Here is a 23,764-nt window from a genome sequence, read left to right on the forward strand (position 1 = left end):
ATCCTATGGAAGGTTTTCAGTGGACAAAGAACGGCTGTTTAATGTCTAATTTAATCATTTTCCTTAAACCGGCCTCAGAAACATGAAATGGTTGGTTTTTTTTTTTTAGTGGGTTTTACTTCTATCACAAAGGACTTGAAAAGTTTTTAAACTGAAACAAAATTGTGAAATGTAATCTAAAACAATAACAACCTGGAGGGAGGGGAAAACACCAATTTGTAAGTGATGGCAAGATGGGGAGGCAGAAATGAAATTGGTACTGGAGCCCAGCAGGGCCACAGGGAGATGAAGAAAGTCTCCTGGTGTCCGTCTCTGACATACGCTTACCACCCCTAGTGGTAAATGAGAGTTTAATTTAGAAAAAGAGGTTTTATTTCTCGCCCTAAGTTTAGAGGGGGAAAGGTGGAATAGAGGTAAAGGGGACCCAGGATTTGGTTATAAGTCTCTCTGGGATGCTAGGCAAGTAATTTACTTCTAAATAGTTCTTACAGTGGACCTGTCAGTTTCTCAGGAATCTCTCCAAAGGCTTCCAGAATGCTAAAGGGAAACCAGACGACTATAGTACAAACAGCAGTTGGAGAAAATAGCCAACATTTAAGAGATGTTTAAAAACCTGAATAAGGAAATCCCCCACTTGAAAACCCCTAGTGGGCAAAGTGCCTTTTGGTAAATTATCTTGGGTCCCAAAAGTCCCTCAGTGAGCACATGTTTCGTAACAGGTACTGAAGACTATTCCCTTATGATGAAAAATAATAAAAGGGCACACATAAAAAGTGGATCCAGAAATAAAAAGCAAGTCGAAACCAAATTTAGGACAGTGAATCTCTTTCTTCTCTTTAAATAGCTATAAAGAGAGATGTGAATGATGTGAAATAAAAAGTAATTCTTGAAAAAAATAAAGTCGTTCCTTATTTTATCACCTAAAACAAGCATTTTGTATTTTACTTACGGCCTCTTGGTTTTGTCTATACTGGTACATAATTGCATGTTTATTCAGTGCTGTTTATAGTCTGCTTTCTGCCATTTCTCAGGGACACAATTTTTATTTTATAATTTTTATTGGATGCATTTACAGAGAGGGCATTTATTTAATGAACTTGAATTTCTAGAATTCTTATCATTTATTATTTTATTTATTCTTTTTTTAAATAATCTATTATTTTAAAGAAACCCATTTCTAACTGTACTGGAATCTGTCTACATATATCTTATTACCAAAAAAAAAAAATTATTTGTAGAACCATTGTCAGTATCTTAGTGCATAGTCTTGTATTCTTTTTGCTATCTATGTGGATCTGTTCACAAAAGTGGGAAAACAGCATTTAACTACCTAGAAAGTCCTTTTCATTTTCTGGAAGACCCTTGCTTTAAAAAGAGAAACAAAGCCCCTTTAGCTTCTTAAGTAAGTCTCTTGAATTCAGTCTTAAGCAGGAACAAATAATTCAATCTACTTGCCAACCTCTATTTTCTTTGAAGTGAGATATAAGTAGTAAAGCTCTAATTAGAAAGAAACTGATCATTGTAGGTTTGGTAGCTCCACCTTCCCTAGAAGGGAATGAGCTAATTCTTCCCTTTGATCTCTTCTCCCTTCTTGTTTTGGAATGGACTTTTGTGCAACCAAGCCACTCCCATCTTGGGCATTTAGAAACGGCGGTCTATGTTGGGCGACTGGCCCAAGTTCCACTAAGTGTAAGGATGATAGTGAATTCACTGTGGATTTAGGCATTTTGAGCAAGGCCAGCCTGATAAATCAGCAAATCTGACTGCAGCTCACTGGGCAGATATCCTCAGCCCAGTGAGGCAAGCAAGCTTACTGTAGGTTTGGTTAAGCTGCAAACTGGGATAAACTTGCAAAATTAGAATAAACTTGGCCATGGAGTCATTAATGACAGACTGTCCTTTGGTCAAGTCATGCAGGATTCTAGATTTACTCACTTCTGTGTTCCGGGAGGCCATAAAAATATAAGATGTGAGAAACATCGATACTTTTGATTTCGGAGGCCAGAGATCTTGGGAGAGAAAGAGAAAGAGAATATGTACTCAGAGCACACCAGATTATGCTCTTGCCCCTTGCTGATGACTGAGCTTGGGTTTTTAGCCATCCTCACAAGAGAATCCTTGGTCAAAGGAGACTGTTTTTTCATATGGGTGTCTTACTAGATTTAGGCCTGATTTCAAACATTGAGCAGACACTGCCCCAAACTATGTTTTGTTTTGTTTTGTTTTTAGCCTTCATGGTATTATTGATACATACAGTAAATATATATGTGAGTGCCTGTTTTTAATATTAGTTGCCATCTTTTGGTTTCTCTTGAAAAATGGAAGACGTGGGCCCACATGCCACATGGCCCCCACCCGCCTGCCCTTTGGCCCAGGTGTCCCTCTCCTCCCCTGTTGCCTATGACACATGGACACCTCGGTCCTCTGCTACTTCTTGGCCCCCCAGCCCCCGGGGCAGTGAAGGACTCTAGGCTCTAGTTTAGGATTTTGTAGCCCCCCCACTATCTGTTTCCTCCACCAAAGATGACTTCTCTTCCTTCAGGCCTATTTTTGGGAAGGGTCATTACTTCTCCGTGAGAAGTCAACTTCTGATTTGCAAGTGCAGACCACAGAGGCTGTTGGTCTGTAAACCTCTTCAACTCCTCACATGTAAATACAGTGGCTTGCTGCCCTCAGATCTTGCTCCAGCTGGGCTGTCTCCAACCTTGGTGAACATCCACAGAACTGAGGACTTGCTGAAGATGATCTCAGACACCCGGATTCTATGTCTGTGGTGGAACCTGCACTATTTTTTTTTTTCTTTAATGCATCCCTACATGATTCTGAGGTCTGTCACAGTTTTGAAGATGATTTTTCTAACTCTAGCACCAAACTCAAAATCTAATCCCAGGTAGAATTTTCTAGATTCCCTCATTTTCTTTTATGCATTGCTTGGTAACTCAGAGGTCTAGCCAGTCCCTTATGCCCACCTCCTCAGCTCTGTCTCTCCTGGTGTCCCCAGAAACTGGCCTTAAGAAAGAAAGAAGACATTCCAGGCATAAGATTACCATGCGTATTTTTATTTACACATTTTGAAAAAAATAAGAAGGAATGGAATCTTCACTCATCTCTTTCATGTAGAAAAATTTCTTTTATTTCTCTGTATTTCAGTGTTTCAATAATGCACCTACTACGAAATGTCACTACTGTTTCCTTACATTTGACACACATACAGTAGAGATGCCTTTCATAGTTGGAAATGGTCTTTTTAGAATTTCTTTCTTCTTACATGTTCTAAATAACTAAGAGTCCAAACAGCAAGCAAGCAAGAAGAATTTGCTAAGCTTCATTTCTTCATTTATGTCCTCAGCAGCAGAGGACAGGGCTCAGTCTTGAAAAAAAAAATTCACTGACTCTTCAGGCACCTGTTAGTCATTCTTACCATTCTTGCATTTTTCACTGCCTCGTGTCTGGTTTTTTTTTTTTTTTTTTTAATTTGCTGCTTTTAAAAATTATTTTCCTGTTTGCTTCGAGCTTCAATAAGAACAGGAAAAAAAAGTGATTTTTTTTTTTTTTTTACTTCCTTTTCAAATCCTAGCTCATCTCTCGAGGCAATTGATTCTTTGGTGTAATCCAAAGGTAGTCTCAACCTCTTCCAATAGTTTGCTTAATTCCGGCACTGAGATGTTACTCTATTTGTAACTGCCACGTGAGAGCTCCAGCGCTTTCGAGTCCTAGGACCGGGCGGACAGCTTGTCAACCCAGGGCGAGGTACATGGTGGGGGGCGGTCTTCAATTTTGGGGTCTGGCTCTGCCTGCTTCATTTCTTGTATTGAGTGAGCTGGCTGGCTCTGAAAAGTGACCCATTCCTGATGCAGATAGCTAATGAATATCCAGTTATTCTCTCAGTTCCTCATCAACTAATACAAGGGACAAACTCTCCTGCAGCTCTGTCACCGAGTTTCAAAGGGAGCCGGTGCCGAGATTCTAGTCTAGGAAGACTTGGGTTTCTATTTGTGCATTTCAGACCCCCACCCCTGCAAGAGCCTGCAGTCCCAGCGGGCGTCGTGGCTGTTCTCAGGAACTCAGCACATGGATTGGAGGAAGGGAAGTGTAAACCCCACTTAGTACCGAGCTGCAGACCAGGGGTGCAAAGTTTCCACATCCCTTCCGTGCCAGCCAGAACCCCAGCCTTGGGGCCCTGCTGCAGCCTTCTTATACTTGGGACTGATTTCTGGTTCTCAGAGAGTACCTGCCAGACCCAAAATATGCATTTGCTTTGAAGGTTCTTCTTTTCTTTTCTTTTTTTTTTTTTTAAGATTTATTTATTTATTTGACAGAGAGAGAGACAGTGAGAGAGGGAACACAAGCAGGGGGAGTGGGAGAGGGAGAAGCAGACTCCCCACTGAGCAAAGAGCCCAGTGTGGGACTCAATCCCAGGACCCTGGGATCATGACCTGAACCAAAGGCAGACGCTTAACTGACTGAGCCACCCAGGCACCCCATGAAAGATTCTTTGTATAATTAACACTCAGGCTTCTTGCCAACAACTCACTGTCTGAAAACAAATTGAGTTGTTTGTGCGCCTAAATGGAATGGAAATAATTAGGAAACTAATTTACAAACCTAAAACAGAGCCCAGGTCCGGGTCAGAGGTGCCGACTTTTCCCCTGGCCTTTCCTCATTGTGGATTATTGGGCAAGTCATTTCCTGTACTCTGTGCTCAACTTCCTCAGGTAAAAGAAGACAATAAGAATTCCTCATGCAAAGGCTTCTTGTAATTATCACAAGGAGAGATACACATTAAGGAACTTTGTAACAGGCCAGGCACACGTACTGGGGAAAAGGGAAAATCGGCCTAGGGGGCCTGGTGCTCTCACTTCACATTTACATGGGTGAGTCAGGAGAGAGAGAAGCACATTTTCTGACTTGCAGAAAATATTAACATCCTGTAGATAACAAAAGACCCACGACGGTCCATTTTTTAAAAAATCTGTCTTGCAGCTGAACAGGTCCCTCCCCTGCTCTGACATTCCAGGAGTCCATGAGACTGTGGCATCTAGGGTTAAGGTTGGCCATATAATCCCGCCATGCCTTCCATCGGCAAGATACGAATGACTTGTGCGGCTCGGGAGACGGAGATCTTTATTTATCTTCACAGCTAGTTGCTAATGATGGTCTTGCTGAGGACCTGAGGTTCTTCCCCATTTTGGTCAGGCCCAGTTCTTCTGGGTATGACCCTCCTGGAAAACCCTTTCCCGAAAGCCCGCTCTTACCCACATTCCCTTCAGGGCAGTGTGCAAACATCCTCTCTTTCTGTGGCCTTTCCAGACCACACTTTCTAACGCAGCCCTGCCCCACCCTTCAAACTCTCCATGCCCCCTAAGCTTGCTTTATTGCTTCACCCAGCTTGTATCCCTCCGGGGCAGGGTGCCTATTTCTCTGGTTCTTCATCTCCCTGCACGTGATGCTTCGTTTCATGTGTCATCGTGAACTCAGACGTGAGCTCAGACATTGGCTCAAACATTCTCCTGGATGTTTTTGTGAAGGCGTTTTTTGTTTCTGTTTTTGTTTTTTGGTGCTGTTGTTTTTTGATGAGATTAACATTTAAAGTGGTAGACTTAGAGTAAAGCAGATTACCCTCCCTGATGTGGGTGGGCTTCATCCAATCAGTTGAAGGCCTTAACAGCCTAGAGACTGGGCTCCCCTGAGGAAAAGAAAATTCTGCTTCCACACTGTCTTTAGACATGAACTGAAATTCTTCCTGACTCTCCAGCCTGGTGGCCTATCCTAAAAGATTTTGGACTTGCCGAGTCTCTCCCCCAACTCTCTCTCTCTCTCTCTCTCTCTCTCTCTCTCTCTCACAGACACACACCCTTTTGGTCCTGTTTCTCGTGAGAACCCTCACGTACCTCACTTACATATAAACTCTATGAGAGCAGAGTCTATATCTGTTCAGTGGGCTGTTCCCAGGCACCTGTCTGGCACATAGTAGGTGCCCAACAAAGTATTCACTCAATTAATTAATTTGATTAATGGATTAGTGAATATTCCCAGCAGAATATACAATTGAGGTTTCTCTGACTTTTTCATCTTTAGGATGATGGAGATGTAAAACTATTTATTCCTCATTTTTTCCCATTGGGTGATCATCTGACTTAGTTTATTTACATTTTTCAGATCTTTAGTTTAATCAATTTTCTGGCCTTTTCAGCTTTTCTGAAAACAAGTTTTCTGAGCATTCAGATCATTTCATCCTTTGTGGGTTTCCTGCCTTGTCACAGTCAAATTGCCCCGGTTCCTGCCTGGACGGTTTGGGTTAAATCTTTGCATATTGCAAACTTGAGTTAATGGAACAATTACAAAGCAAATACAAGCTCTGTGGAGCACCGCCTGCCTCACCTTATGTAACAGGCACCACGTGCTCTTTGGACCAGCTTTCTTTTTCATACTTGAAGTGAGTTTTTGATGCTGAACTAAGTAAAAAAATGTTTCCAGAAATTCAGCTCCGAGAAGCGGACGTGGTCAGATATGAGACGAGCTTGGTGCTGGTGTCTGCCCTTTGTGGCCAGTGATGCTCCTGTCTTTCAGCATGCTGCTGAAATTCTGGAAATTCCTCAAATTCTGGTTGGGTTTTGGACAGAGGATTTTTGATTCCCTCTGAAAAACTTCAAAACTAAAACAAAACGAGGGAGAGTATACATTTGTCTTAGCCTGAGAAGGTCGACTGGATGCAGAGTTTTCCAGAAATAGCATCAGTGTCACAATCCTCAAATGTAAAATGTGCTACTGTCTTGAGCACTCATCACCTAAGCCAGAAATTGTGGACCTGCTCATAATACTGTCTCAGGAATCCTGGATGCAATTAGAGTACCAGGGAGGATAGGGCCCCCCGGGGCCATAGGAGATACACATGCATGCACCCACCCACCCACACACACACACACACACACACACACACACAGAGGATTGGGTGTCAACTTTCTGTGCTTTTTTCCACTGGTCAATTTTGGCCTGCTCGATCCCTATCAATCTCTTCTGAGTTTAAACCTGTTACATTTTCTTCAGTTTCTAGTGAGACACCAGAATTGAAAGAGGAGAAGAAGTAATATCTCCCTGTTAACCCCCTCTTCACAGCAGTGGGGGTGGCTGACAATAGAAAAGAATTGCTTCTACTCAGTCGGGTTGCTTAGGTTCAGTTTTCCATTATCTGTTGCAAACAGGACTCACTGGTCTCTTCCAACTATGGAGAGATTTTTTTTTTTTTAAGACTTATTTTATTTGAGAGAGAGAGAGAGAGACAGACAGCATGGTGGGGAGGGGCAGAGAAAGAGAGAGAGAATCTCAAGCAGACTCCCTGCTGAGTGTGAAGCCCGAGGTGGGACTTGATCCCAGGACCCTGAGATCATGACCTGAGTCGAAACCAAGAGTTGGATGCTTAACCGAATGAGCCACCCAGGCACCCCTGGAGAGATTTTTTTTATAGTTTTCATATGTTGGCAATATCTGGAATGCTAGCTGGCCGGTATGCGTAATCCCTGATAGAACAACAAGATAGTTATGGAATGAGGATCCTAACAATTTGAAGGATTTTCATTTGAAAGTCCTTCCGGTCTTAGTAGTTCACACTTTGGTATGCTTTCCATTACATTATTACTTCCTAGCGTGCCCAGTTCAGTTACTACGCATTAGCTATTATTCTCTGATCTAGAAGAGGAGCTGATATTAACAGGATGAGAGAATGCCTTGCAGATAAAGTAAGAAGTGGGGCACTGTCGCCATGAAAAGAGAGATTGATGCTAATAAAGACCTTTTGTTCAAAGTTCTTACGTTCAAAGAAACTTAATATTCCCTTCCTATTACAATCAATGTTACTTGTCTTTTGTAGTCTCAGAACCTGGCACATAGTAGGTGCTCAAGAAATGTCTGTTGGGTTGAAGAGACACTGAAGCCAGCATATTTAGACATTATTCCTCTGATCTGGGTACCAGTTTCAGGTGTTCTATACGTAGAATTATTCATATTGAGAGAGAGAGCGTATAGCCCCTGGTAAGTTCACCTGTCTCTTGGCTGTAGGGAAAGAACACTATGAAAGTTGTTTGGAACCTCGGATAAGCACTAGCTCTACATTTTGCCGGTGCATGTCCCTGGTTACGTGGGATGTTTTCTTGATGCTTTGGTGTCATTTTCCCTCTTGAAAGGCTGAATTTTAGGGATGCATTTTTAAAGACATCCGTCCCAGGAGGAAAATTGGGCAGCCACGTCTCCCTCAGCCCTCCCTTCTTGGGGGTCCCATCATATCCTGTGGCCTGACAAGGATACAGGTTTGGGTGACAACGGCAGAAGGGCTGGAAGGCCTGGGGAGAGACTTCTATGGTAGTGGTTTCCACATGATGAACACTTAGTTCCCTTGACTCAGAAGATGCCAGTATTATTACTATACCATAAAGGAGAAAAAAAATAACGTATGCAGTGAAAACTGTGAACAATGACCTTAAGAAAAATCCTCAGTACTAATAGTTTAGATTTCTTTGATGTTTAGCAATAGAATTTACATATTCCACCTAAAATGAGAGACTATTTATACTTATGGTTAGAGAGACAAAAAAATAGGAAACCAGAGAAAAGAATCAATCAGAGATCATCCCCAAATGCTTCTATACATTTTAGAGGGCTCATTTTTCTAAGTAATTCTAGTCTATAACTCATGAGATAATTCTGACACGATATCACTTAGACCGCTATCACTTTTACCTACAGAAGAAAAGAACCCCAAATAGATTAAAGATTGGTTCTCCACTAAAAGAAGTTCTATTTTTTTTTTTTTTTCTGAGCAAAGGTGAAGAAAATCCCATGAGATTCAGTGTATGCTTGGTTAACCAGACAGGATTTCACCAAAATTGTTTATTCTGCGGCTACCTATAAAAAGAGAAGAAATAGAACATGCTATAAGCTAAGTACCAGGTTTGGGAGAAATTATCACTTTTTATCCTCATAATAACCCTTCAAGACAGAAACCGCTACTGGCACTTACAGGTCAGGCAACTGAGGGTCAGTTGGTTCTATAATTTGCCTAAAGTCACCATGTTGGCAACAGAACTGGGATTCACACTGCAGTCATTTTGAAATTTCATGGTTTTGCCTACTTGACTATGTTGTTCCTCACTAGAACATTGTGACGATAACAATAATAATAATTAATAAATTAATAATACCATTCATGGGGCACCTATTTATTATGTGCCAGAAATCGCGCTAAGAGCTTTACGTGCATTTAATGGTCACAACAAACCCATGAAGAGGAGCTGATTTCCACTTTATAGATAAAACAACAGAGACTCGGAGAATTTAAGTGACTTCACCCAGGGACAAGGCTGGTAAATGAGAGTCAGGGTTCGCTCTTGAGGCCAGAACCCTGGCTCCTACCATCCATGATGCTGTTTCTGGAGTAGTTTGGACTATCACATAATCAGCATCCTCCTTTTCCGGAGATGCGTGAGCAGAAGGACGGGGCCCCATGCTTTTAGCCTATGCAACCGCAAACATGGCCATCTGAGGCAGCTTACACCTGTGGTCCACGTTGTCTAGTTGGGAAGTCAATACAATTCTCCTCATGCTTTTCTTTAACAGATACTTACCTCTATCGCGGGACCGTGGCCTAGAGGTGTTAATGCTCAAGCAACTGCTATCAACTCCGAGGTGTTGAGATTGCGCAAGAACATCACCATAAGGGAGGCTGGGTGCTTGGAAGGCCTACAACGTGAGAGCACATTCTGCTGTCAGCCATGTCCTCCTGGTATGTTCCATCAACATCCAGCAATTAGCTTGACAATCCGGGTGAGGAACAGCATACAGTAATAATGGAGAGAAGAGTTTACAGTGCTTGGTTCTGCATTATAGCTTTACTGGGAAGAAAAACAGGCAGGAAATTACTTTCCCAAGACTAGTTGAGTTCAGCTTTATTCTGCTTGTAGTAGAGATGAAGAAACGGAATTTACAAATGACATGTGCCCCTGAAGTGAGAGGCTTTCTCTCTTCAGCTCCATTTTTCAGGAGCCAAAGAAGACTCCTTTGTGGATATTAAAGCTTATCACAACAGAACTGATTTTTTTTTAATGTTCTTTTTTTTTATTTTTATGTTAATCACCAGACATTACATCATTAGTTTTGGATGTACTGTTCCATGATTCATTGTTTGTGCAAAACACCCAGTGCTCCACGCAGAATGTGCCCTCTTTAATACCCATCACCAGGCTAACCCATCCCCCCACCCCCCTCCCCTCTAGAACCCTCAGTTTTTGATAGTCTATCGTATCTCATGGTTCATCTACCCCTCTGATTTACTCCCCTTCATTCTTCCCCTCTTGCTGTCTTCTTCTTCTTCTTTTCTCTTCTTAACATATATTGCATTATTTGTTTCAGGGGTACAGATCTGTGATTCAACAGTCTTGCACAATTCACACCGCTCACCATAGCACATACCCTCCCCAATGTCTATCACCCAGCCACCCCGTCCCTCCCACCCCCCCACCACGCCAGCAATCCTCAGTTTGTTTCCTGAGATTAAGAATTCCTCATATCAGTGAGGTCCTATGATACATGTCTTTCTCTGATTGACTTATTTCACTCAGCATAACACCCTCCGGTTCCATCCACGTCGTTGCAAATGGCAAGATCTCATTCCTTTTGATGGCTGCATAATATTCCATTGTGTATATATACCACCTCTTCTTTATCCATTCATCTGTCCATGGACATCTTGGCTCTTTCCACAGTTTGGCTGTTGTGGACATTCCTGCTATAAACATTGGGGTGCACGTACCCCTTCGGATCCCTACATTTGTATCTTTGTGGTAGATACCCAGTAGTGCAATTGCTGGATCCTATGGTAGCTCTATTTTCAACTGTTTGAGGAACCTCCATACTGTTTGCCAGAGCGGCTACACCAGCTTGCATTCCCACCAACAGTGTAGGAGGGTTCCCTTTTCTCCACATCCTCGCCAACATCTGTCGTTTCCTGACTTGTTAATTTTAGCCCTTCTGACTGGTGTGAGGTGGTATCTCATTGAGGTTTTGATTTGGATTTCCCTGATGCCGAGCGATGTGGAGCACTTTTTCATGTGTCTGTTGGCCATTTGGATGTCTTTTTGGAAAAATGTCTGTTCGTGTCTTCTGCCCATTTCTTGATTGGATTATTTGTTCTTTGGGTGTTGAGTTTGATAAGTTCTTTATAGATTTTGGATACTAGCCCTTTATCTGATATGTCATTTGCAAATATTTTCTCCCATTCTGTCGGTTGTCTTTTGGTTTTGTGGACTGTTTCTTTGGCTGTGCAAAAGCTTTTTATCTTGATGAAATCCCAGTAGTTCATTTTTGCCCTGGCTTCCCTGGCCTTTGACGATGTTTCTAGGAAGAAGTTGCTGTGGCTGAGGTCGAAGAGGTTGCTGCCTGTGTTCTCCTTTAGGATTTTGATGGACTCCTGTCTCATGTTTAGGTCTTTCAACCATTTGGAGTCTATTTTTGTGTGTGGTGTAAGGAAATGGTCCCGTTTCATTCTTCTGCATGTGGCTGTCCAATTTTCCCAACACCATTTGTTGAAGAGACTGTCTTTTTGCCATCGGACATTCTTTCCTGCTTTGTCAAAGATGAGTTGACCATAGAGTTGAGGGTCCATTTCTGGGCTCTCGATTCTGTTCCATTGATCTATGTGTCTGTTTTTGTGCCAGTACCATACTATCCTGATGATGACAGCTTTGTAATAGAGCTGGCAGTCCGGAATTGTGATGCCGCCAGCTTTGCTTTTCTTTTTCAAGATTCCTCTGGCTATTCGGGGTCTCTACTGGTTCCATACACATTTTAGGATTATTTGTTCCATTTCTTTGAAAAAAGTGGATGGTATTTTGATGGGGATTGCATTGAATGTGTAGATTGCTCTAGGTAGCCTTGACATCTTCACAATGTGTGTTCTTCCAATCCATGAGCATGGAACGTTTTTCCATTTCTTTGTGTCATCCTCAGTTTCTTTCAGGAGTATTTTATAGTTTTCTGAGTACAGATCGTTTGCCTCTTTGGTTAGATTTATTCCTAGGTATCTTATGGTTTTGGGTGCAGTTGTAATTGGGATCAACTCCTTAATTTGTCTCTCTTGTCTTGTTGTTGGTGTATAGTAATGCCACTGATTTCTGTGCATTGATTTTATATCCTGCTACCTTATTGAATTCCTGTATGAGTTCTAGCAGTTCTGGGGTGGAGTCTTTTGGGTTTTCCACATACAGTATCATATCATCTGCAAAGAGTGAGAGTTTGACTTCCTCTTTGCCGATTTGGATGCCTTTGATTTCTTTTTGTTGTCTTATTTCTGTGGCTAGGACTTCTAATACTATATTGAATAGCAGTGATGACAGTGGACATCCCTGCTGCGTTCCTGACCTTAGGGGGAAAGCTCTCAGCTTTTCCCCATTGAGAATGATATTCGCTGTAGGTTTTTCATAGATGGCTTTTATGATATTGAGGTAGGTACTCTCTATCCCTATACTCTGAAGAGTTTTGATCAAGCAAGGATGCTGTACTTTGTCAAATGCTTTTTCTGCATCTATTGAGAGGATCATAGGATTCCTGTTCTTTCTTTTGTTAATATATTGTATTGTGTTGATTGATTTGCAGATGTTGAACCAACCTTGCAGCCCAGGGATAAATCCCACACGGTCATGGTGAATAATCCTTTTAATGTACTGTTGGATCCTATTGGCTAGTATTTTGGTGAGAATTTTTGCATCCATGTTCATCAAGGATATTGGTCTGTAATTCTCCTTTTTGTTGGGGTCTTTGTCTGGTTTTGGGATCAAGGTAATGGTGGCCTCATAAAATGAGTTTGGAAGTTTTCCTTCCATTTCTATTTTTTGGAACAGTTTCAGGAGAATAGGTATTATTTCTTCTTTAAATGCTTGATAGAGTTCCCCTGGGAAGCCATCTGGCCCTGGGCTTCTGTTTGTTGGGAGATTTTTGATGACTGCTTCAATTTCCTTAGTGGTTATAGGTCTGTTCAGGTTTTCTTTTTCTTCCTGGTTCAATTTTGGTAGTTGAAACATCTCTAGGAAGGCGTCCATTTCTTCCAGGTTATCTAATTTACTGGCATAGAGTTGCTCATAATATGTTCTTATAATTGTTTGTATTTCTTTGCTGTTGGTTGTGATCTCTCCTCTTTCATTCATGATTTTGTTGATTTGGGTCATTTCTCTTTTCTTTTTGATAAGTCTGGCCAGGGCTTTATCAATCTTGTTAATTCTTTCAAAGAACCAGCTCCTAGTTTCGTTGATCTGTTCTACTGTTCTTTTGGTTTCTAGTCCATTGATTTCTGCTCTGATCTTTATTATTTCTCTTCTCCTTCTGGGTTTAGGCTTTATTTGCCGTTCTTTCTCCAGCTCCTTTAGGTGTAGGGTTAGGTTGTTATTTGAGACCTTTCTTGTTTCTTGAGAACGGCTTGTATTGCTATATATTTTCCTCTCAGGACTGCCTTTGCTGCATCCCAAAGATTTTGAACAGTTGTGTTTTCATTTTCATTGGTTTCCATGAATTTTTTTTTAATTCTTCTTTAATTTCCTGGTTGACCCATTCATTCTTTAGTAGGATGCTCTTTAGCCTCCATGTATTTGAGTTCTTTCCGACTTTCCTCTTGTGATTCAGTTCTAGCTTCAAAGCATTGTGGTCTGAAAATATGCAGGGAATGATCCCAATCTTTTGCTACCAGTTGAGACCTGATTTGTGACCTAGGATGTGATCAATTCTGGAGAATGTTCCATGGGGACTAGAGAAGAATGTGTATTCCGTTGCTTTGGGATGGAATGTTCTGAATATGTCTGTGAAGTCCATTTGGTGCAGTGTGTCATTTAAAGTCTTTATTTCCTTGTTGATCTTTTGCTTAGATGATCTGCCCATTTCAGCAGGGGGGTGTTAAAGTCCCCCACTATTATTGTATTGTTGTCGATGTGTTTCTTTGCTTTTGTTATTAATTGCCTTATATAATTGGCTGCTCCCATGTTAGGGGCATAGACATTTACAATTGTTAGATCTTCTTTTTGGATAGACCCTTTAAGTAGGATATAGTGTCCTTCTTCATCTCTTATTACGGTCTTTGGTTTAATATCTAATTTATCTGATATAAGGATTGCCACCCCAGCTTTCTTTTGGTGTCCATTAGCATGGTAAATTGTTTTCCACTCCGTCACTTTCAATGTGGGGGTGCCTTTGGGTCTAAAATGAGTCTCTTGCAGACAGCATATCGACAGGACTTGTTTTTTAATCCAATCTGATAGCCTGTGTCTTTTGATTGGGGCATTGAGCCCATTTACATTCAGGGTAACTATTGAAAGGTATGCATTTAGTGCCATTGTATTGCCTGTAAGGTGACTGTGACTGTATATTGTCTCTGTTCCTTTCGGGTCTATGCTGCTTTTTGGCTCTCTCTTTGCTTAGAGGACCCCTCTCAATATTTCTTGTAGGGTTGGTTTCGTGTTTGCAAATTCCTTTAGTTTTTGTTTGTTCTGGAAGCTTTTTATCTCTCCTTCTATTTTCAATGACAGCCTAGCTGGATATAGTATTCTTGGCTGCATATTTTTCTCGTGTAGTGCTCTGAAGATATCCTGCCAGTCCTTTCTGGCCTGCCAGGTGTCTGTGGATAGGTCTGTTGCCAATCTAATATTTCTACCATTGTAGGTTACATATCTCTTCTCCCGAGCTGCTTTCAGGATTTTCTCTTTGTCTCTGAGACTCGTAAGTTTTACTATTAGATGTCGGGGTGTTGACCTATTATTGTTGATTTTGAGAGGGGTTCTCTGTGCCTCCTGGATTTTGATGCCTGTTTCCTTCCTCACATTAGGGAAGTTATCTGCTATAATTTGTCCCAATATACCTTCTGCCCCTCTCTCTCTTTCTTCTTCTGGGATCCCAACTATTCTAATGTTGTTTCGTCTTATCGTATCGCTTATGTCTCGAATTCTGCCCTCGTGAACCTGTAGTTGTTTATCTTTTTCTCAGCCTCTTTATTTTCCATCATTTGGTCTTCTATATCGCTAATTCTCTCTTCTGCCTCATTTATGCTAGCTTTTAGTGCCCCCATTTTTGATTGCACCTCATTAATAGTCTTTTGGATTTCAACTTGGTTAGATTTTAGTTCTTTTATTTCCCCAGAAAGGGTTTCTCTAATAACTTCCATGCTTTTTTCAAGCCCAGCTAGTATCTTTAAAATCATGATTCTGAACTCTAGGTCTGACATCGTACTAATATCCGTATTGAGTAGGTTTCTGGCTGACGGTACTACCTCTTGTTCTTTTTGCTGAGGTGATTTTTTTCGTCTTGTCATTTTGTCCAGAAGAGAATAGATGAGTGAGAGAACAAAATACTAACAGGTTAACAATGTCCCCAGAAAATATACTCTAAACAGATCAGAAAAGACCTAAAACCAGGGGAAATGAAAGGGAAAGAAAGAAATAGAAAGAGAAAAAAAAAAGAAAGAAAAAGAGAAGATAAAAACAAACAAAACAACAAAAAAAACCAGAATATGATCAAATATGGTCAGGCTAGTGCATAGATCAGTGCCACACACTAGATTTTGGGTGTCTTTTGGTCTGTTAGAAGAAAGTGCCTCCTAAAATTTTAAAGAAAGAAAGACTTATATATGTACAAAATAAGGGTTGATACAATGAAGGGATGAAATATGAATGTAAAGATGAAAATTATAAAAAAAATTTTAAAAATTGAATTGATAAGGTGCTTGAAAAAAGAAAGAAGAGGATTAAAAAAAAAGAAAGAATGAATGAAAAAGAAAGGGGAGAGAATGTGATCAGGCAGGAGACTAGAACAAAGCCATACACTAGAGATTGAGGGTATATTTTGATCTGTTAGAAGAAACTGTATCTCAAAATTTTAAAGAGAGAAGAACATATATATATATATATGCCAAAAATAAGGGTAACTACTATGAAGGGATAGAATATGACTCTAAAAATGAAAAATAAAAAAAATTTTTTTAAAAGGAATTGATAAGATGTTGGTTGAAAAAGGGAAAAAGAAAAATTCAAAAAAAAAACAGTTAAAAAAATTAACTTTGAAAGACTAATGAATCATGGTAAAAAAGCCATGAATTCTCTGTGCAGTATTCCCCTAGCGCTGGAGTTCTCCCCTTCTCCTTGATCGGTAAACTTGGTCTTGGCTCATTGGCTGTTCCTGCTGATCTTTTGGGGGAGGGGCCTGTTGCCGTGGTTCCCAAATGTCTTTGCCGGAGGCGGAATTGCCCCGCCCTTGTCGCTCAGGGCTAAGCAAGCTGCTGGGGTTTTCTCTCGGGAGCTTTTGTTCCCTGCAAGCTCTCAGCACAGCTTTGGAGGACCAGGGTGAAAATGGTGGCCTCCCAATCTCCACCCGGAGGAGCCGAGAACTCGGGGCCCGCTCCTCAGTGCACCCCCAGAGAAAAGCAGTCACTCCCGTGTCCCCGGTCTCCGGCCGCACTCCGCGCTCACCCGGCCTGTGACCGAGCGTTTCTCTCTCTGGCACCCGACCCCGTGCAGAGTCTCCAAACCCAGCAGATCCCTGCGGTGCGCTCCCGCGCCGCTCCTCCCGGGGGAGGAAGGGGAGTCTCCCCGGCTCTGCCGCCTGTTGGGTCCCTGCTGGAGGAGCAGTGGCCCGACTGGGCCGCGGATCACAGTTTATGGCCACCCCGAGCTGAGAGCCCGCGCCTCGGCTCCGTCTCTGCAGCTGGCTTCCCCGCTCTGATACCTGGGAGCTCTGCCGCACACAGGCACCCCCAGTCTTTCTGTGACCCCGAGGGTCCTGAGACCACACTGTCCTGCGAGGGTTCCACCCCCCGCTTAGCCACTGGAGCGACGTCCCTCCGCGGAGCCGACTTCTAAAAGGTCCGATTTTGTGCTCCGCGGCTCTAGCACTTGCCAGAAGCGGCCGACGGAGGCCCCCTCCCCCGCCGTCTATCCTCCCGAATATCGCCTCGGATTCACTTCTCCGCACGTCCTACCTTCCAGAAAGTGGTCGCTTCTCTGTTCAGAGAGTTGTTGCTACTCTCCTGTTCGATCTCCTGTTGAGTTCGTAGGTGTTCAGAATGGTTTGATCCCCATTCAGCTGAATTCCTGAGACCAGACGAAATCCAGGTCTCCTACTCCTCCGCTATCATGCTCCACCTCCATCAGAACTGATTAAAATGTATCTGCATAACCATGGAGCTCTGAAAGCGAGAGACCTCCCCCCCAGCCCCTTAAGAGATGTGTCTAACAATTCCCTTCAGTCAGAAGGTCTCTGAGGCCTGCAAAATACATTTGCATTTTTGCAGCTGAAACTAGATGAGCTAGAAAAGCAATGGACAAAACTCAACCAATTTTTAACACCAGTATCTTGAAATGCAAACCAACTTCAGATCGGAAATCCTTCAAACACTGGCAAATTAGAATCTTCGCAAAAGGCAGTGGTGCAAACCTTTTTTTTCAACATGGAGTAGAGCTGACTTACCATCTCATACAGATGTGACTCCCTCTGAGCTGCCTTGTGAAGTACGAGAGGAAGATAAAGTGGAAAAGCACGTGGGGTGCAGCTGTAGATGAATAGAACCATAAAGGACTGTACATAGTAGGTTTTGTGGTGAGCATCCCAGGCTTCCAGCACTCAAGCAGCTAAACAGGCTTAGGTCCAGTCTCCCTTGGCCTGCTCCTGCAGTTTTGAATAACCCTCATGGAAAATCTCCCTTATAATCCAAACCATTTATACTTAAGCCTATTTACATTTACTCTTCTCCAAAAGGAACGAGAGAATGGCTTCCTGGCCTTTTAATAACTTGCCAAACATCATCTATTTGCCCGAGGACTTAAGGTCCTTCCTCATATTTGTAAAACTTAAAATGCAAATTCAAACAAAGAGAATATGCTTTGCCCTTCAAACTGTCAAAGATTTTTGTCTGTTTGCTTTTCCCTTTTCTCTTTGCTTTGTTTTATTTTCACTGAAGAAGTGCTTTCAACCCTGGGTTTGCTTATGAGATAAGAACTCTCATTAAGCATAATTGGAAGGTAAATTGTTACAACCGTTTAAGAAAGAAATTTGGATATGTGGGTCAAAAACTTGAAAATGTTCATGCCTATTGATGTAGTAATAAATTTATGGGGAGGATGTCTTTAAAAATAGTCAAAGGAAAATATTGTATGCATGACGCTCCATTGTGATACTCAGTGATGTGGGATTGATGAAGTACATTTTGGAGTGTGCAAAAGTTGAATGTCTCCATCAGTTCTATCATGTTTTCTCATGTATTTCTGACATAAGCCTCAATGTATAAATTCCCTGAAGGAATTTTATTTTTTTTGAGAGAGAGAATGGGGGTTGGGGGGTGGGGGGAGGGAGAGAATTTCAAGCAGGCTCCGTGCTGAGGAGCCCAGTGCAGGGCTCGATCTTACAACCCTGAGATCATGACCTGAGCCAGAACCAAGAGTCCGATGATTAATCGCCTGAGCCACCCCAGGTGCCCCACCCGCACGAAGGGATTTCTAACTGCTCTGCCTGCTGGATTCACTGACTCTCTCTGTTCCATCTCTAAGAATCCTGGGCGGTGTCCAACACACGCTATTCCTCTTTCTGCCCCTATTCTCTCTTGTTGAATTGTAGGCTTATCACTATTCACATTGCTTCTGAGTCTTTATGCTCATTGGTGGTGTGATATTAACATGTAATTTAATTAACTAGTATATAAGCCAATGCTGTTACAAATACAGAGAAAAAGACAGATTTTACTTCTACAAAAACTCGTTTGAATGCTTGGAGGATTTCAGTCCAGGTGAGCTGCTAAAAGAATTGTTGCTGAATGGGATGAGGTCAAAATAAATGGAAAAAAAACACAAAACCCTTGAAAGCCTGTCATACAAATTATTGGTATCTGTAAGGGTTTGTTTCCATCAAAAAGAAAGGAAGAAAGGAAAGAAGGGAGGAGAGTGAGAGGGAAGGGAGCAGGGAGGGAGGAAGAGAAAGAAAAACAGGAAGGGAGGCATTTTGAATGTCACCTACATGAGGAAGAATCTGGAATTTTTATTACTTTTTCCTACACCACAAGACTGGCCAATAATTACACAGTTATACTTCGTAAATTAAAATACTTACAGTATTGTTTTTCAATGATGGCCTACGTGAAATGACATTTTTGATTAATGCATCAAAAAGGCCTCGTCACATCACCTTATCTAATCAGAAGGATTCTGTGGTACACCACATACAGTACACACGCACACACATGCATATTACATGCACATATGCTCACATGTATGCATGGGCGTACACGCATAGGAATGTGCCAAAACAATAACCGTGACTTTCTCAGCCTGGTTGACATACAGGTGCTTTTTATACTTCCCGAACTTTTCCAAATTTTCCACATTGAGCATGTGTACTATTACACTCAGAAACAAATGTATTGTAAAATTTTATTTTCAGGAAAACAACCACTCAGGGACGTCTGGGCAGCTCAGTCGGTTAAGCGGCAACTTGAGATTTCGGCTCAGGTCATGATCTCAGGGTTGTGGGATCGAGCCCCGCCTCGGGCTCCACGCTCAGCAGAGAGTCCTCTTGAGATTCTCTCTCTCTCCCTGCCTCTCCCCCGCCACTCTCTCTTTAAATTAAAAAAAAAAATTAATTAAAAAAGAAAAGAAAACAACCACATATTTTGATAAATATTTTGATAAATTGAGGTTGTGTACGTTGGAAGAGAGATAGCCCTGTGCTAACTGTCATGCCGTAGGCATTGCGCTAGGCTTATTCTGCAAGGTAATTCGTTAGAGGGGCCAATTCGTGTAGAAATCATTATAATACGCCTGGCAGGCCAACAAAATTGTACTTTGGCTCGGTGTTCTTAAACACTGCTACGATGTTGTACAGCCCCGATGCTCGATGATGCTCCATATTTGAATTTAGTTCTGGGTTTTCACAACTCACTTTGTGCTCCTGACCCACTATTGTCTTCTTTGTGGACTACAGTATCATACCTGTTTCAGGTTCATCATTTGGTTATGTAGTATTATGTGTTCTCAGAAAGAATGCTAGCAGTTGTTAAGAAAGTCATGTACCCAGGAAAGAGCATACGTTATTTTTGCCGCACACATGTGTGAGGCAGATTAGACTCAGCCTATTCTTTTTTTAATTAGTTACACCATGAATAATGAAAACCACCAGCCAGGCTTTCCTCTTCCCCAAGGCACTTAGCACCACTTGACATCAGACATTGATCTGGGCATGACCTGCTTCTTCCCTGGAAACGTGAAGCCCTTGCAGACCTAGGCTTTGTCTTCCTTCCTGCAGGATCTCTGGCTCCTAGAAAGTGCCTGACATACAATAGGCATTTAATAAACACTTGTTAAATAAATGAATTTTCAAGAGAAAGCATTGTTGTCAACTGCTTACGAACACCAATACAGGGACTCACCTTATTTGACAAGTGAAGCGAATACGAATATTATTTACAATCATGTGAATGAAGATAACCCACCTGATAATAAATGTTGTCATTAATATGTTCGTGCCTTCCCATGAAAACGCACCCTTAATGGCAAAGGAATAGAAAGAGGAATGAATACGAACCTCTGCCCTCCCTTGCAAAGAAAGTTGCTAGAGGCATTTCTTCCAGGTCGTTCTAACCTTTGAAAAAATATATATATACTCCTATTGCTAATCATCCTATGTCTCCAGGCATATTTTTGAGACACTCTTTGAGCTTTTGTCTTGGGAGACTTTCTGCCTGGTGACAGGATTTTTACAATAACCTTCTTTCCCGTTGTATTTATGTATCATTAGTCTGACAGTCCTGACTCCCATTTCTTTGTCATCCGTGCATATCTCCCACACAGTTGCATGTCCCTTGCATTCCTTGTGTTCCAACGCTTGCTGCATTTTTCTCTCGGGCAGGCACACGGAAAGTGGGTGACTGCAAATCTGAGGAGGGTGAATCAGAATGTGTGCCCTGCCAGGAAGGGAAGGAGTACACAGACCAAGAGCATTTTTCTTATAAATGCAGAAGATGTGGAATTTGTGATAGACAGCTCGGTAAGTGCCTTAAAAAGCAATCAGAAAGACCAATCATGGTACTCCACGATTTGGAGCATAATACATATACAATTTGAAATTGGGACCTACTCTGGTGCTATGTGTCATAGAGCAAAGGACAAGATGGAGCTGGCTGGTGTGAAGCAGGACCAGGTACCGAGCTAATCACCGGTCTAGACATTTGTGGGTCAAATCTAGGCATTTCTCCCAAGATGACTAAATATGAACCTGGTGAACAGGTTCATCAGCTGCCATCAAAATTGGCAGAGATTTTTTTTTTCTTGCCTTGATTGATGCTCTTGTTATAGCCAGCAAGAGCTCAGAAGCCTTCTGATACAAGGACAGAGGAATCCAAGAGGTGGTGGGTGGGATGCTCCCCGTCTCCCTCCAGAGATCAATTTTGTCCTGATAATTCCAACTGGGGACCTGAATTTTTATGAACGTCCCAATATATCATGAGAGCCCAGATTCAAATGTAACAGAAATATTCCCAGTTTCATTTGATATCAAGAAATGCCTGGACATAAAACTTTTCTTGTCCCCATTCAGGCTCTAAAGGAATGTTTCTCAATTGTCCATTAGGATCGCACAGGGCGTGTTGAAAATGTCAACATTTAGTTCCCACCTCAGAGCAATTAAATCAGAATCTCTAAGTGAGGGCTTTGGCATCGGTCTAAGTCCGGAGTTGGGCCTGATATTCTGCATTTCTTTTTTTTTTTTTAAAGATTTTATTCATTTATTTGACAGAGAGAGCAAGCATGAGCAAGGGGCAGGGGGCAGAGGGAGAAAGAAAAGCAGACTCCCTGCTGAGCAGGGAGGCCAATGCAGGGCTCGATCCCAAAACCATGAGATCACGACCCCAGCTGAAGTCAGACGCTTCACCGAGGCACCCCTGATATTCTGCATTTCTAACAGGCTTCTGACTGAGGCCAACGCTGTTGGTCCACAAGCCACGTCCTAAGCAGCCAGGCTCTAGAGGAACAGGGGAACTCTTTAAAGCAAAAGTGGGGCTGTGTTGGCTGCTGGACTGTCTGTCCACTTAAAACTCTGCTGGGGTCGCCTGTTTTGCTCGTAAACGCTACCCATGTTGCAAAACGTGTGCTGATTTAAGCTCTAGATCTCAAAACCTCTTACAGCCCATGCTGTAATTAATAGTCTGCAAACTGGCTTTCTAGGCTTTGAAGTGGAGAGAAACTGTACCCGGACCCACAATACCAAGTGCAGATGTATACCAAACTTTTTTTGTAACATCTCTGAATGCGGACATTGTACCCCGTGCACCACGTAAGTTTTCATCTTTCTTTGATCAAGATGCTAAATATACCTGGACAGACTGTCTTCCTAGAGGGAAGCAACACTGGCTGAGAGTCAAGAATTTGGGTTCTAGTCTTGCTTTGCCTCTAAGCCACTAGATAACCGTTCGTTCATTCAAACGTCCAGTCTCCAAACGTTTATTGAATACCTCCTATGTGCTTGTACTGTGCATGCTGCTTATGCTAACAAGTGTTACAGGCAAGCCACATTCCTGGCATCAAAGGTCTCAGGCGAGAGGCAGAGAGAGTCAAGGCAAGCAATGGTTACGGGGTCAAGCACCAGAAGAGACATGTGCTCAGGCTGCTAGGACTTCTACGGAGAACCTTCCAGCTTTGCCTGAGGGGGCGGGTGAAGATAGGACACATGACGGGAGTCTTGAGAGAGGAAGGAAAGAACATCCCCAGGTGTGCACACATGGACAGGACATCTCAGGCAGGGGGATAGCATCGGCAGAAATACAGACGGCCATTCCAGAGAGCAGAGTACCCGGCCAGAGTGCAGGGAGAAGGGACCAGTGCCAGATCAGGAAGGACCTTGTCTTTCATGCAGAAGAGCTTGGTTTGGGCCCAAAGTTAGAAAACCTGATTGTGCATCTCACTTTTCTTCTGATTGATTGGGTGATTTTGAGCAGGTCACTGAACCTCTCCGAGCATCCATTCCCTCACTCATGGGATGCAAACAGTATTCACATCTCCTATCAGCCTCATTTCAGTGAAGTGTAGACTGGGCGATATGTGTTATAAAGTAGCTTTTGCTCCGTAAGATTTTGGGTGGTACCAATATAAACATTTAGGATTATATTCATGTGCCTCTCCTTAAACTTGTATTTCACCTTGGGAAATGTTTGGGAGTTCACCTAGTTGACTTGAGAAGTAGGGACACAATGCCTTATGTCTCTTATTGACTAGAAATTTAAAATTACGTGCACTTAACCTAGTCTTTCCCTTCTAGCCCCCCCCCCCATGGCTGAGAGTGCCTCGTGATGGCATAAGTAGGGACTACAGGGGAGGGACTAACGTGCTGAAATAATAATAATAATAATAATATTAATAATAATAATAATAATGCATTGGCCCATCAACAACATGGGTTTGAACTGTGAGGGTCCACTTATATGTGGGTTTCTTTCAATAAGTACAGTACAGCACTGTAAATGTATTTTCTCTTCCTTATGACTTGACTTTTTTTTTTTTTGAAGAGAGAGAGAGAGAGAGCATGAGCAGGGTGGGGAGCTAGGGGCAGAGGGAAAGGGAGAGAGAATCCCAAGCAGGCTCCACGCACAGCACAGAGCTTGACATAGGGCTCGATCTCCCGACCCTGAGACCATGACCTAAGCCGAAATCAAGAGTCAGATGCTTAACTGACTGAGCCACCCAGGTGCCCCTTTCTCTTGATTTTG

General features: G+C 42.3%; 1 protein-coding gene across 1 annotated transcript in view; it reads left to right on the forward strand.

Annotated features, from left to right (window-relative positions):
• The window catches only part of FAS (Fas cell surface death receptor), a 36,459-nt gene that overhangs the window by 2,649 nt on the left and 10,046 nt on the right, over positions 1 to 23,764 (forward strand). The window contains exons 2-4 of the mRNA XM_025851013.2: positions 9,610 to 9,775; positions 20,914 to 21,051; positions 22,227 to 22,335. Coding sequence (XP_025706798.1) covers positions 9,610 to 9,775; positions 20,914 to 21,051; positions 22,227 to 22,335 — 413 coding nt within the window. The remainder of the gene's footprint in view (positions 1 to 9,609; positions 9,776 to 20,913; positions 21,052 to 22,226; positions 22,336 to 23,764) is intronic.

Source organism: Callorhinus ursinus, unplaced genomic scaffold, assembly GCF_003265705.2.
Source record: "Callorhinus ursinus isolate GAN/ISIS: 27379988/994484 unplaced genomic scaffold, GSC_fseal_2.0 scaffold32, whole genome shotgun sequence".
NCBI lineage: Eukaryota > Metazoa > Chordata > Mammalia > Carnivora > Otariidae > Callorhinus > Callorhinus ursinus.